The 17868-nt window shown below is 38.0% G+C and overlaps 1 protein-coding gene across 5 annotated transcripts in view; it reads right to left on the bottom strand.

Moving 5' to 3' along the window:
• The window catches only part of CDIN1 (CDAN1 interacting nuclease 1), a 204253-nt gene that overhangs the window by 110236 nt on the left and 76149 nt on the right, over positions 1-17868 (bottom strand). For all 5 annotated transcript variants that reach the window (XM_027572449.1, XM_027572446.1, XM_027572447.2 and 2 more), the window contains 2 exons: positions 5132-5211; positions 4743-4792 (listed from right to left, as the gene is read on the bottom strand). In XM_027572449.1, coding sequence (XP_027428250.1) covers positions 4743-4792; positions 5132-5211 — 130 coding nt within the window. The remainder of the gene's footprint in view (positions 1-4742; positions 4793-5131; positions 5212-17868) is intronic.

The raw sequence follows: 17868 nt of genomic DNA, 5'->3' as shown, positions 1-17868 counted from the left end.
TTTTTTGGTAAGTCCTCAATAAACTTTGGTTATTTTATTGTTACAGTTTCAGATTCATTACGTTCAGCTGCTCACACATGCATACTCCATTTGCTTCATTACCATCTTAGTTACTGACAACCCCATGCTGTTCAAACCAGAATGCAGGAGTCCTCAGCTCCTACCTTTCTCCCACACTCCTCTCAATACATCGGCAACTCCTGTTGGTGTCAACTTACAACTAAATACAATATTCACCAAATTTTTACTACTTCCTCTGCTACCGTCCCAGCCTATCATTTTTTTTAATTAAAAAAATTTAATTCCAGTATAGTTAAAATACTTAGTGTTATATTAGTTTCAGGTGTACAATGTAGTGATTCAACACTTCTATATATCACCCAGTGGTCATCACCAGTGCACGCTACAATCCCCATTACCTATTTCATCCATCCTCCCACCCACCTCCCTTCTGGTAACCACCAATTTGTTCTCTATAGTTAAGTGTCTGTTTCTTGGTTTGTCTTTTTTTCCGTTGCTCTTTTGTTTCTTAAATTCCATATATGAATGAAATATGGTACTTGTCTTGGACTGGCTTATTTCACTTAGCATTATACTCTCTAGATCCATCCATATCATTGTAAATGGCAAGATTTCATTCTTTTTATGGCTGAACAATATTCCATTGTGTGTGTGTGTATGTTTGTACATACACCACGTCTTATTCCTCCAGCTATCAATGGACTCTTGGGTTGCTTCCATATCTTGGCTGTTGTAAATAATGCTACATAAACATAGGGGTGCATGTATCCCTTTGAATTAGTGTTTTTGTATTTTGGGGATAAATGCCCAGTAGTGCGATCACTGGATCATAGGGTAGTCCTATTTTTAAACCTCCATACTGTCTTCCACCATGGCTGCACCAATTTGCATTCCCATCAACAGGGCAAGAGGGTTCCTTTTTTTCCATATCTTCGCCAACACTTGTTTCTTGTGTTGTTGATTTTAGTGATTCTGACAGATGTGAAATGATATCTCATTGTAGTTTTGATTTGCATTTCCACTTGGGATATCATCTTATTTAACCTTCACCAACACCACATGAATAAGTACTATTATTAGTCCCATTTTTATAATTACAGAAAGCAAGGTTCAAGAAGGCTGAGGAACTTTCTGAAGGTCCCATGGCTGGTAAATAATTAAATCAGGAATAGGACTTGGAATTCTGGTTCTATTTTCCAAAAGGATGAGATTGCACAACATTTGAAAAGGAGCATTATCCTATTCTGGTACTTTGATTCTGTCAAAAGCATTTGGTATTATCTAATTCTCCATTGGATAATGTCAGCCTGGTTGTACCACTCCTCAGCTTACCAAAGATTCTCTGATTCTGATCATGCACTGCAAGAGTGCAATTTAAATGAAATAAAATGTACGCATTATTTAAAAAAATTCCTAGAGCATTATCTGCCTTTTATCAACACATACAGGTGAATATCATTTAAATCATAATTCGAGAGATGTGGCCACTCATGTCCACCATCAAAATGAGCCGCAAGTCTTCATCATTGCAATTTTTCCTTCTGTTGTCCCCTCCCCCCACCGTACACATGGCTGTGCTTATTTAATTTCTAACTGGAAACAATAAAGGAACAAAAGTTTTCAAATCACAAAATTTCATGCATTTGCAGAGTCCACTGAAGACATCTGATGCATATCTCTCTACAGTCTCTCATTATTAGGGGCATCCCACATGTTAGAACTGAATTATTTACTTCTAATCCACATAAATGAGCTCTCACTTTTATTGTTGTAAATTATTTACATCTAAAAAGTTGAATCATGAAATTGAGGTTACTGATGGTATAGAAATGAAACCCACAGCATTTTAAGCTTCCTGCATCATTATCTTTCCTTGCTTCTCTGGGTGGGTCTTTGTGTAATAGCCATGTCCTGGAGTCACACTTTGGAAAGTTGAGGTGGCTGGTTTCTCACACCTTTTGTGTCAGTGACTATATTTGGGGCAGCAAAGGTGTGGATGGACATGGCTATGCAGGAAAAAAGATCGCAGACACCAAAAGAAAAAGAAAGCACACGACAACTTATATACTCTTTGCTACTGTGCTTCTTGTGGCATCTTATTTGTAAATGACCAATTCCCTTTATTCTACTTACACAAATGTCTACATGTAACATTTTCATAATGGAGTAAAAAGACTTTGCACCTATTCTATTTACTAAATGTGTACTTTCTTACAAAATGATGTAATTTACCGACAGTAAGCAATGTAAACATTACTAAATTATCAGAACAACATACAAATAGCACTTTCACTCACATGGAAAACTACTAATTTTTATTCAGTGTGAAATAAAGTAATTCCTGTGGATCAGTCTAGGAAACATCTATGCAAGTATATTTACATTATATGAAACTGCTACTACCTCAATGCAAAAATAAAATCAGTTCTCCATAAATTCCCCAGCTTGTTTTATTTTGCATGGTAAAAGCAATCACCGATTTGAAATTTGGGAAAGACATACTTCTTGATTATTCTTTGCTTGATGTAAACATATATAAAATACAAGGTCTAGAACACAAAGCTTATAAAAACAGTAATTTTACTGGCAATAGGCATAATGGAATTGCAAAATTATAATCTAGTCAGTGAATGCAATTTATAGACATTCATCATTAACTTTATCAATTGAAATCATGTACTACATTAAATTCTACTAGCAATAACACAGCCAAAAAAGGAAAGTGAATGATGGCAAAAATGTAAAGAAAATACTCCGAACAGAATTTATAATGCTCTATAAGCAGAAAACACTTAGACTTTGTCTATAATAATACCTATTATTGATGTATGGCAGTGACCATGGGGCAAAACTTGTAAATAACCTCACAAGCCATTTTCTTAGCCAGCAATGCAGCAATCTAGTTTCCCGTAAGCATCTCAACTATTACTGAAAAATAGCCTCCTGGCATTTACAAAGCAGTTGACTTCATACTTTAGTCCATGCATATATAATTAGATAGTTATATTTAAAATCAATATGCAATCCTTCAAAAGACATTATGCTTTTAAAACCTTAACTTTAAATTGATTTTTAACTATTTTATGTGCTTTAAAATTAACATGTAATTCCGCCCCAGATACTCTGAGATGGTGTTAGTTGTTATACAAATGTGCTAAACTTTATCACTGTAGCAACATGAGGTTGGCACTCCTACAATTTCTAACGCTATCATTAATTTTATACTGAAAATAGAAGTATGGTTTCACTTTGGTCTAATAAAAAGGCAAGCTTATGACAGTGCTGTGATTTTATTAATTTAAACTACATTGGGGGGAACTGACTTGAAGGATAAATATGTAAAGGGCTGTAACTTAGGTAGTGAATATTCTTACAAGAGGGCTCTGTGAAGAGATTATTTTTCAAAGGTTAACTTTATAAAAAAGAAAATGAGTGAGGTTCCTTACAAAAATTTTACAGACTCTAAGCCTTTGTGAAAACAAGGTGGGATAAACAGACACACACACACACACACACACACACACACACACACACACACACACACTTGACTTCCAACAAAAAAGGCTTTCAACAGAAAGCTTCCTGACTGGTAGCACTGAATCTCCACTGGTCACAGTGCTGTCCACACTCACAAAACCTCTATTAGGAAGGCTGTTACAACATTAAGAAATGTGAGACTTGTGGACTCAGGTGGAATATAATTTTCATTAAAAAAACTAGTTATTGACCCTTTAAATAGTATTTTCCACCCAGGATTATCAAAATTCTTAGTATTGCCACAATGCTACTAAATGTATGGATGAAGAATATGTCCCTTCATGAAGTAGTGACTGTCGGCTCAAATCCCATTTCAAGAAGTAAGCATTAACTCTTTAGTAATCTCAATGTCTTTTTTTTTAAATTTTTATTTTTTTTAAAGATTTTATTTATTTGAGAGAGAAAGAATGAGACAGAGAGAGAGCATGAGAAGGGGGAGGGTCAGAGGGAGAAGCAGACTCCCTGCTGAGCAGGGAGCCTGATGCGGGACTCGATCCTGGGACTCTAGGATCATGACCTGAGCTGAAGGCAGTCGCTTAACCAACTGAGCCACCCAGGCACCCAGTAATCTCAATGTCTTTAATGAAGAATGACTGGACATCTGTTTTCATAGCCTTAAGTTCAGTCCAGGCGGAAAAATTAGCTTGGTTTCTCTAAAGTTGTTTATTAGGGATGCAAATGGCAGTGCAGATTGTAATCAGCATTTAAGCAACAAGAAGCTACTGCCCTTTCAGATGTGATGGTCTGCGCGGCATTTTAATCACGTCATCCTTGAACTCCAGGCTCAAAATTTATTCTAGGAAACTCAACTGAATTTGGCTCATTTTAAATAGAAATTTGTTCTATTTTTTTAAAATGTTCGTTGGATTGGTGAGCCACACTCCCAGACAGTAAGTTACGTGCCCAATGACTCTATACCTTTAAACTCTCTGAAACCCCAGCAGTTTGAGCTAAGCCTGTGCACATAACTGCCAAACCGACAGCCTCCCGTGGCCCATCTGATTTTCCTTAAGCTGGAGGAAAGGATGGTCTGCAGTGACCCTCCAGCTGACTGAATGTAAAGTAGAAGAGTATGAAATGTGTTTTGTGAAGCAGAACTTTATGTCAGGTTAAAGCTAGACACATCTCCTCCACTGAGTCTGAGCTCGTCAATTGTGCACCTAAAATTTTATGGGAAAGGATACTGTTTGATGCAGTCCACCAGTGGTCCATAACAGCAGTCGTTCACGATGCACTGCGGACAAAACAGAGAAGGGGTCTGGGGTGACTACAAAAACTGTTACCGTGAACTAGTATCCTAAAAGCAGTAATAACGTTTCTTAAAAAAAACAAACAAACTATCAAAGGCTGTTAAGATTTAATCACAGAAAACAAAAATCACATGCTTTTTATTCACTATAAAAGCAAGCTATTAAAAAGTGAAATGCTCTTCTCGCAAATATTGCATTGCCATTTATGGTGCACCCTGACCTCAGTGATAGTTTATGATGACAGTAATTAAATGAGGTTTAAAATCCTTTACTCTGCTAGGCAGATAGCACTGCCACTGAAAATAGACAGCTGTGATTAATACCTGATAGACCTGATTTGCTAGAACTCCATCTGGAATCTGAGAAGGGTCCCGTAGCATACTATTTATAACAGACTTGGAGGCTGTAGAAGAAAAGAGATGAACTGTTAACAGTCAACATACTTTTAGTGCAGCATGAGTGACATATACCTATATGTACACAAACCATGAAAATGAAAACATTACCGATTCTAATAATTTTTTCCTTTTTTTAAATCTAAGAGAAGCTTTTAATTAGACCATTTTGCCAAGTTTATAAGCCACATTGCCAGATTTGAAGATGACCTAATTTTTCCAAGGTAAATTAACAAGTACAGACCTAAAGCATATGTCTCTTTGCAGATATATTAGCTTTGGAAAAGCCCGCTTGGGGGAAAAAACACAGCAAGAACAATCAGAAAAGACATAGTTACCTTTTGTGGTTAAGTATTTTATTACTAAGCATATGTATCTGGAGAGCTTAGTGAAGGCAGGTGAGACTTCAATGATGTCAATAAAAATAACTTTTAGCCAAGAAAGAATCTCTGAATTCTAAACCTTTCTAAAATAATTCTCATCAACTGCCATAAAATGCTGCATCCATTTCACAGATAAGGAAAGTAGGTAAAGTCGATTAACCATTGAGGGAATCTTAAGTAAGAAAAAAATATGTATTTATTTACATATGGATTTTTGTCCCAAAATATGTCTCCTCATAGCCAATTGTAAATTAAATAGACCTCACCCCAGGAACACCTATAAGAAGAGGCTAGGGGAGGCATTTAATGAAGAATGCTATATCAGATCACACACTTAGCACACGGAGGCAAGAAATTCTGGCCCTGCTGTTTTTTGTAGGTGTGTGGAAGCCAAGGTGACCAGAACTCCTCTTTCTTTGCATGGGAGGAAGGCAAGTCTCTAAACTAAAGCTAAGTCTAGTGCTGCCTAGGAATCAATTCTTCCAATCCTCCAGTGGAATCATTCCCAAACATTCAGCAAAATGGCTTAGGGTTTATCCACACAAACATAAATTAAAGTACATATTGGATAATTATCTAGTTAATAGAATGAACAGAGACCACGGATCAACATCATTCTTGTTGAGATGACTTTTGTTTTTTTTTGTTTTTAAGATTATTATGTTCTTTATCAAGTTCAGTACCATAAGATCAGTGACAGATATAATAAATGTTAGTAAATACCGTGCAAAGAAATCTGGAAATTACATCTTTTTCACTTAAGCACAGTACTGAGTCCACAAAGAAAAAATGCAGTACACTTATTTTAATTATTTCCTATTCTGCATGTGGATAGCCACATTTATGTACTTAGCCATTTGTAACTATGTGTTTGTTCTGCAAGTGTGGAACACATATCTGGAATCCCAAGAAGAACATCATCATGAGAGGAATACTATCCAGCCCTATATCTGCAACCAGCTCTGCAACCAGGGCAAATTTATGGAATATGGCACCTCTCAGATTCACTATCTTCTTCTGTAGAAAATGACAATATCATCTGAGCTGACCTCCTTAAAGGGTTTTTGTGTGAGTCTCTACAGAAAATAGCTACAATGGCTATTTTATTGTTGATTTTGTTAAAGTTTAAGTAATAGTAAGAACCAAACTATATGATAACTCACTGCAAATCATAGATCAAAGAGTCTTTTTTTTAAAAGATTTTATTTTATTTATTTGAGAGAGAGAGCACAGAGGGAGAGTGAGAGGGAGAAGCAGACTCCCCACTGAGCAGAGAGCCCAATGCGGGGCTCGATCCCAGGACCCTGAGATCATGACCTGAGCCGAAGGCAGACGCTCAACTGACTGAGTCAACCAGGAGCCCCCCAGCCAAAGGCTCTTTTTAAAATAGACAAGAGACAATACTCTAGAACAGAAGAAGATGAGGTCACTTATTTTGTGAGAGAAGGAAAGGAAATATTATAGAAAAAAGAAACCAATGACATCCTAATTTTCCTCACAATATAAATTTTTGAACACTGTGCTTATCAGAATTAAGAATCATAGCCAATACACTTTTTAAAAAATAGTCTGAACATACTGAATAGAACACTATTCAAATCAGAGAAAGCTTACGAGAACAAGTCAATCATTTTAAATTGAGAAGTAAAAACTATATATTGAGTCCACATTCATTTTAAACTCAACAAAATGTCTTTTCCTTTCTTGCAACCTGCCATTTTTTGGAGCAAGAAAATGATAATAAATAGGGATTCGATGCCTTGGCTACAGACCTAGGATGTGCCTGCCTTCTGTTTGAGGATTTTAGGACTTGGGCTTCACAAAATTATGCTTGTGTCTCAGATCAAGCCAGAGTGCAAACTTAATTTTACACACATTCTGAAGCTAAAAGTGCCAAAGGGATGAAGAGTATTCAACCAGGTAAGGAAAGGCGGTTGGACAATCTTGGGATGACTAGGAATAAGAAGGGCTCAAGGAAGCCAGTTCCTTTCATAAGCAACATGTCCACGGCCAGCTACTACCTATGCCCAAGTTGCATCCATCTTTCTGACCATATGTGGACAGGAGACTTGTTCTCCCTAACCTTTGCTAGAGGCATTCATCCTCTTGATTTCAGAGTTTACCTCTGTCACTGCTTCAACTGCTGGAATGTCAGCTTTCTACCAAGCATATACAAAGCAGGAGTGCACGAGTCATTTGGAGCTGTGTGCACAGGGATAGGGGAGAACTGGTCCCTGTTGAAGCATGCTTTGGAAGAGAGCCAATAGGCAATGCCTGGACTAAGGCATAATGCCCAAGATTATGATCTGCTTTCTGTGAAATATTTCAAGAGCCTAAAATAATAAACATCCATGCCCCTGCCACTTTGACATAATGTCTGTATCTTCAATTAAATTTACTTTAGATAGTCTAATATTAATTTGTGTAAACTGTTTTATTTATCAGTCTTGCTAGAGGTTGGTTCATTTTACTAGTATTTTGAAGGAACCAAATTTTGGTTTTGTTGATTTTCTCTACTGCTTCATTCCTTCCAATTTCATTTAATTCATCCTTTTGTCATCATTATTTCTGGCTTTCCTCTTTGAATTTGTTGTATTATTCTTTTACAAACTTACTATCTTTATTACTTAAATTTTCAATCTTTTATTTCAACATATACTTTTTCTTCTTTAAAATTTTTATTGTTATGTTAATCACCATACATTACATCATTAGTTTTTGATGTAGTGTTCCATGATTCATTGTTTGCGCCTAACACCCAGTGCTCCATGCAGTACGTGCCCTCCTTAATACCCATCACCATGCTAACCCATCCCCCACCCCCTCCCCTCTAGAACCCTCAGTTTGTTTTTCAGAGTCCATCGTCTCTCATGGTTCGTCTCCCCCTCCGATTTCCCCCCCTTCATTCTTCCCCTCCTGCTATCTTCTTCTTCTTCTCAACATATACTTTTTAAGGCTATAATTTTTCCTCTAAATTCTGCTTTAGCTACATGCCACAAGTGTTGTTCTCATTTATTTATAAATATTTTATAGTTTCCATTATGATTTCATCTTTGATCCATAAGTTATTTAAAAACTTATTTCAAATTTTTAATTTGATCATATTGGTCAAAGTATGTGATGCTTATATTAATTTGAGGGTATCTATTTGACTTCCATTGGTGTTTTCATATGCAATCAATTTTTATAAATATTTTACATGTCTTAAAAAATACTAAAGCTCCTATTTTTGAGGTATGGGGTTCAGGTATGTCTAGTAGGCCAAGATTTTTAATTGTATTATTAAAATCTTCTATATTCTTTGTTTTCTTAAGATTTATTTATTTGACAGAGAGAAAGAAAGTGAGAGAGAGAGAGAGAGAGGGAGGGTAGGGGCACAGGGAGAGGGAAAATCTCAAGCAGACGCCCAACTGAGCATGGAGCCCAACAAAGGGCTTGATCTCATGACCCTGAGATCATGACCTGAGCCAAAATCAAGAGTTGGATGCCCAACCGGCTGAGCCACCCAGGTGCCCCAAATCTTCTATATTCTTATTAATTTTTAATTAAATTTAACTGAACCCATATCTAATCTAATCATATCTTCTTTGTAATTCTGAGCACAGCGGACCCTTAATAATATGGGGTTAGGGGCACCAATCCCCTGGGTGGTCAACAATCCCACATATAACTTTTGACTTCCTAAAACTTAACTACTAACAGCCTGCTGTTGACAGAAAGCCTTACTGATAACATAAACAGTTGATTAACACATATTTTATATGCTATATGTATTACATACTGTATTCTTACAATAAAGCTAAAGAAAAGAAAATGTTATTAAGAAAATCATAAGGAAGAGAAAACACTGCACTATGTTTATAAAAATAGTATTGCACTGTATGTGTATGTATAAGAAAAATCCACATATAAGTGGACCCATGCAGTTTAGACCCATGGGTTTAGGGCCAGTTATATAAGGAATTAAGAATTCACTCACTCCAATCAGGAAGACCCCCTTCCCCATCAGCCTCCATGTTATTCTATTAATTTTTGCTCAACCACCCTGTTTGTAAACATAATTTCTTAGTTTCTGTGATGGTTAATTTTATGTCAACTTGACTGGGCCACAGGGTGTCCAGACTTTTGACCAAACATTATTCTGGATACGTCTGTGAGGATGTTTCTGGATAAGATTCACATGTGAATTGGAGTAAAATAGACTGCCCTCACCAATGTGGATGGGTCTCATTCAGTCAGATGAAGGTCTGACTAGAACATAAAACACTGAGTAAAAGACTAGTTTCTCTGCCTGACTGCCTTCAATCTGGGACATCCTCTGGACTCAAACTAAAATATTGGCTCCTCCTGGATCTCAAGAGGATTGGACCTGTATCACTGGCTCTCCTGGGTCTCCAGCTTGCCCACAGTAGCACTTGGGACTTTCAACCTCTATAATCATGTGAGCCTATTCCTTATAATAAATCTCTCTCTCTCCATATACATATATACATACACGCACACACAACTGGTTCTGCTCTCAAGTACTCCAATATAGTTTGTATTTTTTTAAATGTTCAATACTTATTTAGATTTACGAACATGTTTGCCAATTTTCTCCTTCAGTACTGCTTTCTGAATTCTGTTCTCCACTTTTAGATTCATTATCCTTGTTATTAAAGCACCTATGTATTAGTTCTTTCAGATAGGACCACTGAGTAGTAAAATCTCTTAGTCTTGTCTTGCCTGAAAATAACTTAGTTCTCACTTTAGAATAATATAGCTGGGTATAGAATTATAAGCTAAGAGTCATTTTATTTCAACCATTTGAAGATAAGATTCCACTGTCTCTTGACATCTGTTATTGCGAAGAACTCTACTGTCAGTCTAATAATAATCCCTATAGAAATAATTTGTCTTTTATCTCTGGTTCCTTTTAGATTTTTCTTTGATATTCAACAGTTTCATCACTGGGTGCCTGGATATGGCTCTTTTAATTTAGCCTGCTTGTAATTAGCTATGTTTGATGAACCTAAGGATATATGCCTTTAACCAGTTTGCAAAGTTTTGAGCCACTATAGCTTTGGCCCCCATTCTCTTCTTCTGGCACTCTTATATTAGACATCTAATAGAAGGCCTTATTACTACCCCCTATATCTCCTACTCCTATAAAGTATTTATATTTCCTTTCTATTCATCTCTTGTGTTATAAAGGTGCTTTCCTTAGAGCCACCCTAAAATTCACTAACTTTTGTTCTAATCTAATTCTTCTGACACTTCACTCATCTAATGAGTTTTTCTTTTTTAAGATTTTATTTACTTACTTGAGAGAGAGAGTGAGAGGGCGCCCACCCACCCACACCCACACACACGAGCTGAAGGGGCAGAAGGAGAGCAAGAGAGAGGGTCTCAAGCCGACTCTGTGCTGAGTGTGGAGCCCAAAGCAGGGTTCAATCCCAGGACCCAGAGATCATGACCTGAGCTGAAATCAAGAGTCGGACTCAACCGACTGCACCCAGGCATCCTTCATCTAATGAGCTTTTAACTTCAATGATAATTATATCATTTCTAAATTTTATTGTCTCAGATCTGTCTGCTCTTTTTTCATACTATATTCTAGTCTTTCACTTACCTAGTTTTTAGTTTATTAGATCATTTATATAATTTTTATGTTTTAAAACATCTTATAGATTTAACCTCTATTATATTCATTTTCTCATTTCCAGTTCATGGTATGCAATTTCTCTATCTGCCTACCTACCTATGTACTTATCTTCCCTCTGATGGTGGTTTTCTCACTTGGTTTGTAAATTTTTACCGTGAACTTAATTTCAGCAAGAATTGTTTGACCTGCACTGTGGAAATAACCATGACAGAGTAGTTTCGTGTTTACTTTTTTTTTTCAGAGACCAGTCTTATTGTTAGTTTCTTAACATGGGCTTCCTGCAGTATAACAAGAGTGCAAATTTGGACCCAAATCCACAAATGGTGCTGGCCTATTTCTAATTTCTCTCTCCAAATACCCCACAACTCCAGACCATATACAGGAAGCAAACTTCCTTGCCACTTTCTCCAGGCCAAGTGGAGTTTCCTCAGTCCTTTTCTCATGGATTAGGCTGTATGTGGAGGCTCACTTCCAGCTCCCTTCAGGGAGTTAAAAATCCCAGCCCCAACCCCTCATGTCCATATCTAAAGCTAACAACTCTTGTGGACCTACAAAGTGAGAGTCCCTGTTTACCAAACTGAATATACATTCTCTTTTCATTCCTTGCCCCCAGAGATGAAATTCCTTTTGTTTGAACTTGATTTTGTATTTTAAAAGATTTTTATTTCTTTCTTTTTTCTATCATTTCTATGTCTTTGTCGTAGAAGTTCCATTAAATTCTCAAATATAAACCCATTTTTTTTTTTTTTTTTTTGGAGGGGGAAGGCTTAAACAATAATTTCTTAACATGCTCATGATTTGGCAGTTTAGGCTAGGTTAATGGAGATGACTTGTCTTTGTGTGACATTACCTGGAGTGGATTATCTGGGTGCTGGAGGGTTCACTTTCATCATGACTCACTTACATGTCTGGCAAATCTGCACTTGCTTCTACCTCCGCAGGAATGGTGGGTGAAGGGTCTTGATTCCTTTCCAGGTGGGCCTAAGGTCTGTGTGAATTTCCCCTTGAAATGGGTTCCAAGAGCAAACACCCCAAAGAACCAGGCGGCCCTTTACAGTTCCTTATGACCTAGATGTCACACAAGACCATGTTTATTTACATCTTCCTCAAAAGAGGAAAAACACGCCTTCTAAAGGAAAGGTGAACTTGGAAAGCTATGCTGTCTAATACTTTCAAAGGGAGAGGCAGCATGGAGCAGTGGTTACTAGCTGAGCCTAGAATCAGGCAGACTTGGTTGGAGGCCTGACGCTTCCACCCACTAGCTCTGTCCTCTCAACAAGCTAATTCATGTCTGTGACCCTCAGTCCCCTTGTCTGTAAAAGAGCAGAACAGAACACTGGTACTTACTTTGCAGGGCTGTTGTGAAGACGAAATAAAATAACCCAGGAAGAGCACTTAACATGCTGTTTCAGACTTGGGCAGCTGAAGCTGTTACCTTGTTGCTCTGGCTGTCCTTAGAGCACAGGTGGCTTACCTGTTCTGCCCCCCGAAACTGCATTATCCATACATGCATCACTTATTACCTTCTATTGTCAAGAGGGTAAAAGAAGAAAGACTTCATGAGATATACACACACATATATATAAAGTCGGGGGACTGTTCTTGCCAATGTAATGGCCACAGACTTGGAGAGACAGTTGGAAGGTAATCTGACACTGCCAGATTCTCCCTTCCTACCTGCCTCCCCTGCCACGCCCTCTGTGGCAGTCAGTGTACAATGCGCCATGCAATCTGTTCTCCAGAAAGAACCTGGGAGAAGTCCTTTACACGTGTGTGTATGAGCTTACGATGCTATCACTCCATGGCGGGAGGGTGTTGTATTTTAAATCTTGTCTATAACCTTATAAGGGGTTTTTCCCTTATTTCAAGCACCAGCAATCAAGCAAGTGGAGACTTTCTCCCCAATGACTCTCACACCCATTTTTATAACTCTTCCTTTCCTTGGTGTAAGCTCAAGTAAGTGGCCCGCTACTGCTGAAAGGAACTGCAGCAAATAAGCAGCTGAATCCTCTATGCTGCTTAAGGTCCCTGGAAATCCTGCCCACTGCAAAGAGTGCCTTTTGACCAGGTTATACCTGAGCTGAAATGAACACTAGACCATATCTAGTTGGGACCCCTAACCCAAGGTCACAAATAGGTTTAAGCATGACAGGTGAACCAGCATGGCGCTGCCTGTGAACTGGATGGCAGCAGTCAGGAGAGACAAAAGGACGCAGTCAGTAAGAGATGGACGATACTGGGATACAGACGAGATGGACCATTTGGAAGGAAATACATATGCAGAGAGACAGTGGTGTTAGAACCTAGTTCTCCCTCCAAGAAGAAAAAACAATCTGTGCAGTTGACAGCTGGTGGGGGAAGGCAGTTGCTCCCCAAGTACACCAAAAGTCTTGTCTTTTCATGTGGCTCCTGCAGAGGCTTAGCTCCAGAACAGCTAAGCCTAAAATACCAGCTAGAATTTAATCTTCTCTTCAAACGCTGGTTTAAGGCCTTTGGACCTCAAGGTCAGAAAGGTCCCAAGTTACATCTCCATGGGAGCTGGCCTGCCAATGTCTTTTCCGGACATTTCCAATATTGCCAGTGGCCTACAGGAGCTTACTTACTTTTGCAGTTGGAACTATTTCTCAAAAATTCCAGGCAGCCCGCTAGCTATCCCACTGCACGGGAGCGCTCTCTAAAGCAGTCTGACCCCATCTGACAATCTAAATAGGCAGTACCTTTTAACATTAGGGAATCTTATAGAGGCAAATTAAATTCTGCTTTCTAACTAGCACATAATTGTTTAAGAAATAACTTCAACTACAGTCATCAAAGAAAAAAGTATTATGTAAAGACAAGAGGAAGAGGTCTCCAAAGCATGAGTATTCACATCGATCAGACTATGTCAGGCAATTTGGAGATCTAGAGCCACTGTACACCATCAACTCTTATTCCACAAACATACACACAACAGATAGTTATTAAGCACCTGGCTAATGCCAGGAATACGCTTAATCCCATCCCTCCTACCCAGCCACCCCCAATTCTATCCTCCAAATCTGGAATGTTCTTTCTTAACTTTCCCTCAGCCAAAACTTCAAAGCTCAGTTCAAGTCTCATCTCCTCCAGCAGAATTTCCCCTATGTTTCCAATCCATTTGCTCTCCCCTCCCTCATACTGGGGAGAGAACTCATATTGTCTACCAGTCGTTTGGCACTTGATTAAATATTACTTTGTCATCTGTTGACAGGAGATTGATCAGGATGCCAAGATGTGAAACCATGACCTACTCAAAAAAAAAAAAAAAAAAAAAAAAAAAAAAAAAAAACCCGAAGGAAAAAGGAATGTTTAGCACAATATGGAAAAAACAATGTCGTATTTCCTCAATGCTATCTTTAAGTATCTGGGGGCTTTCCCACGGAGGACTAGGCTCACCCTGTGGTTACCCCAAGAAGATAAGAGATAATTCTTACAGGTATATTACCAGTTCCGAAGCTAGAAGGTTTCAGATTTCAAGCTCGGCTTTCAGTGGTCCTATGTTTATTTGGTCTACATAAATCTTGTTTAACCTTTTCTTTCATCATAGCCCACCGAAGGAGATTTTTTAGACATTTTTTCCTAATTTCCCCCCATGAAATTTTAATGCCATAGGTATACTGTATGTCTGCTAATGCGATATTACCCCTTTTGAGAATGGTTCACATGGAAGACTAAGGAACTGTTTGTGTCAGGATATTCGGCAAGCTGCTTACCAGCAGACATATTTCTGTTATCACCTCAAGGTTGCTCTGCACAAAATAGTTACTCAACAAATTGCTGAATGAATTGCCAATAAACTAGTCAAAATCCAAGTCCTGCCTATATTCCCTAATGTAGGTAGTCAAATGGATTTGACTTAATTTGAACTTTTCTCATTATAGATGAATACGTCTTCAAAAAAAATTTAAAAATATATATATTGTTTTCAGAAAATGTAGACTAAGAGGATGTAGGACACAATGGGTCTTTAAATACTGATAACATCTAATGCCACGTCTCCTAAAGAGAAGAGTGCTTAACGCGGGCATAGGCACATGAAGTGACTTTCTGAGCACACAAAACATTTTTTTCTTTAGCAGTTATGTATTATTTTTATAAGTACTTTCTTTTTATGGCAAGAAATTCTAGTTTATAATGTAAGGTGAAATTATAATTTCCTTTTTAAAATAGAATTAATTAAATGATACTTTAAAAAATTTTCAAGCAAAAATAGTATATTTATTATTAGTACATGTGGCACAATGGTAGATAGGGAAAACTGTAAACGTACCCAAATTTCTAAAGTTTCAGAAACACTAGTTTAACATCTGTACAAAGTCAGCTGAGTATTCAGGAAGACGGGGTGGGGTCACTCAGTCTACCCTATAGCAAGTTTCCACTTCTAAAAAGGAATAACAGCTAACATTTACTGAGTGCTTACCATGGAACCATTCTAAACTCTTCACATGTATTAACTCACTGAATTCTCAGAATATACCTACAAGGTGGCTAACCCCATCTTAGAAACAAAGAAATTAAGGCATGAGGAATTTAAAGATTTTATTTATTTATTTGAGAGAGAGGGAGAGTGAGCGAGTGGAGACTTTCTCCCCAAGTGGAGGGGGGAGAGGCAGAGGGAGAAGCAGACTCCCCACTGAGCAAGGAGCCTGATCTGGGGTGTGATCCCAGGACCCTGGGATCCTGACCTGAGCCAAAGGCAGACGCTTAACCGAATGACCCACCCAGGCACCCCAAAGCATGAGGAATTTAAATAATTTCCCCAAAGTCCCACTCCTAGTTATTGGTGGAACCGTGATATAAACTTGGCTAGTTCGGGATCATAATTGCCAGCCTACTCTTTCTCTGGCATTATTCCTATGATTTTCAAAAGTGAACTGAACTGTTCTAGATTAATGGATCATACTTCTACGAATAACTCAAGTTTTCCATTGGTATCTCCTCCTCCCTCCTAGATCTCCCTCAGATTCAAATATCAGCAATTAAAATTTCAAGATACTTGGTATTCCGTGTAGAACAAATATAGGTCCTCAAGAGGAACCTGAGCTCTCTGATCCTAGTTTACTGGCACCCAGCATGTCAGTCGAGTCACAGGTAAAAAGAAGACTAGCTCAAGGTCAAGGGAGAAAGCTGATGTAGCAAAGACCTACCAAAATTTCCTGGGGTAGCCCCAAACCTGGCAAGATCACAAGTATCTTATATACTATAAAAAGAAAGAAAAACGGATGCTCCAGTAGGTGATATCACAGCGGCAGCTGGTATGACCAAGTTTATATTATTCAATGAGACGGATTAAGTCTCTGCTTTGCAAGCTGATGACTTCAAGAAGCCTCTCTCACAATTCCCTCTGGTAGCCTGCTCTTTTAGATCTCCTGTGTTTCCATTTGCTGGCAAAGACCCATACCACATCATGGTGTCTGCCTCGGTGCATAATTAGAAAGCAGTTAATTCTAAGTCATTAGAAGTGCTGCCCAGGATTGGAAGGATTCATGGAAAGGGAGAGAGTATGCGGGGCATGAATGTGTGCACTTTTCTGGCAGGCCCCTAGCCTAATGAGAACAGTACACTAAACTAAACTTTAGATTTCTTAAATTTTAGGAGGGGGCAGATGGGGAAGCAGAGATGAAATTTTAAGGTAACTTAAAAAATATGAAAATTCACACACTTTCAGTACAGCGAAAGAAACATTTCCTGGGAACTAAGCCCATGTGACTAATTACAGCCAGGGACAGTGCTTCTATTCAGAAATAACTTTCGTCTAATTCTCCTGAGAAAAATCTCAACAACTTTCAAGGAAAACACGGCTATTCAATTTCTGCCCATTATCCAACACAGAGATCTATCTTTCAAATACTTTATGAATTACAGAAAAAACAGGTCAAAATTCTCTGTGTCAGACAACCTAAGCAATGAAGGCAAAACATAAGTCAGTCTCATTTTAAGGACAAATACCATGAAAATATCCTACCAGGGTAGAATATTTTTACAGAGGTCTTGAAATTCTCTGAGTTTTCAAGAAAGCCTATATTTTGGTCCCTCAAGCAAATGAGCTATTCATTTAAATGAACAAGTTAGTAGCCTGATCTAAAAATAGCTGTACAATTAACAGTGTACTATATAATTAAAATCCGTATATCATTAAATTATGCGGACGTTAACTTCACTATGAATTCTTTATGTAATGAGACAGTTAAAAGATACATTTCTTCAGTTGTAATTAATCTTTCAGCAAGTCCACTGAGCACAATGGCAGCACAATACTGTGCCAAAGTGAGAGATAGGGTTTACAAAGAGTCATGCTGCAAGCTCTTGGGGCTTCTGGAAACAAAGTGTGTTGAGGGAGAAGTGCAATTAGTCTCCAAAGGAAAGTTACCAGCAACACTCGTTCAGTATGCGTCACCTCTGGACGCCCCAAATGACAAACCAGTGCTGGAAAGTATTCGAAAGAAAGCAGATAATATACATTTTGTACCTTTGGCAATTTTCTGCAGTGGCCGTGGTCAACAGAACAAGCTGAAGAAAGGGATGAGGAACTTAATACATTTTTAAGAACTGAAGAAATTACTTCTACAGTATGGCAATTAAGTGTAGATTAAAAGGACCATTTACTTACTTTTTTTTTG

Source organism: Zalophus californianus, chromosome 6 (assembly GCF_009762305.2).
Source record: "Zalophus californianus isolate mZalCal1 chromosome 6, mZalCal1.pri.v2, whole genome shotgun sequence".
In the NCBI taxonomy this organism is placed as follows: Eukaryota; Metazoa; Chordata; class Mammalia; order Carnivora; family Otariidae; genus Zalophus; species Zalophus californianus.
Note: the sequence above shows the minus strand (reverse complement) of the source record. Positions and strands in the feature narration are given on the sequence as shown.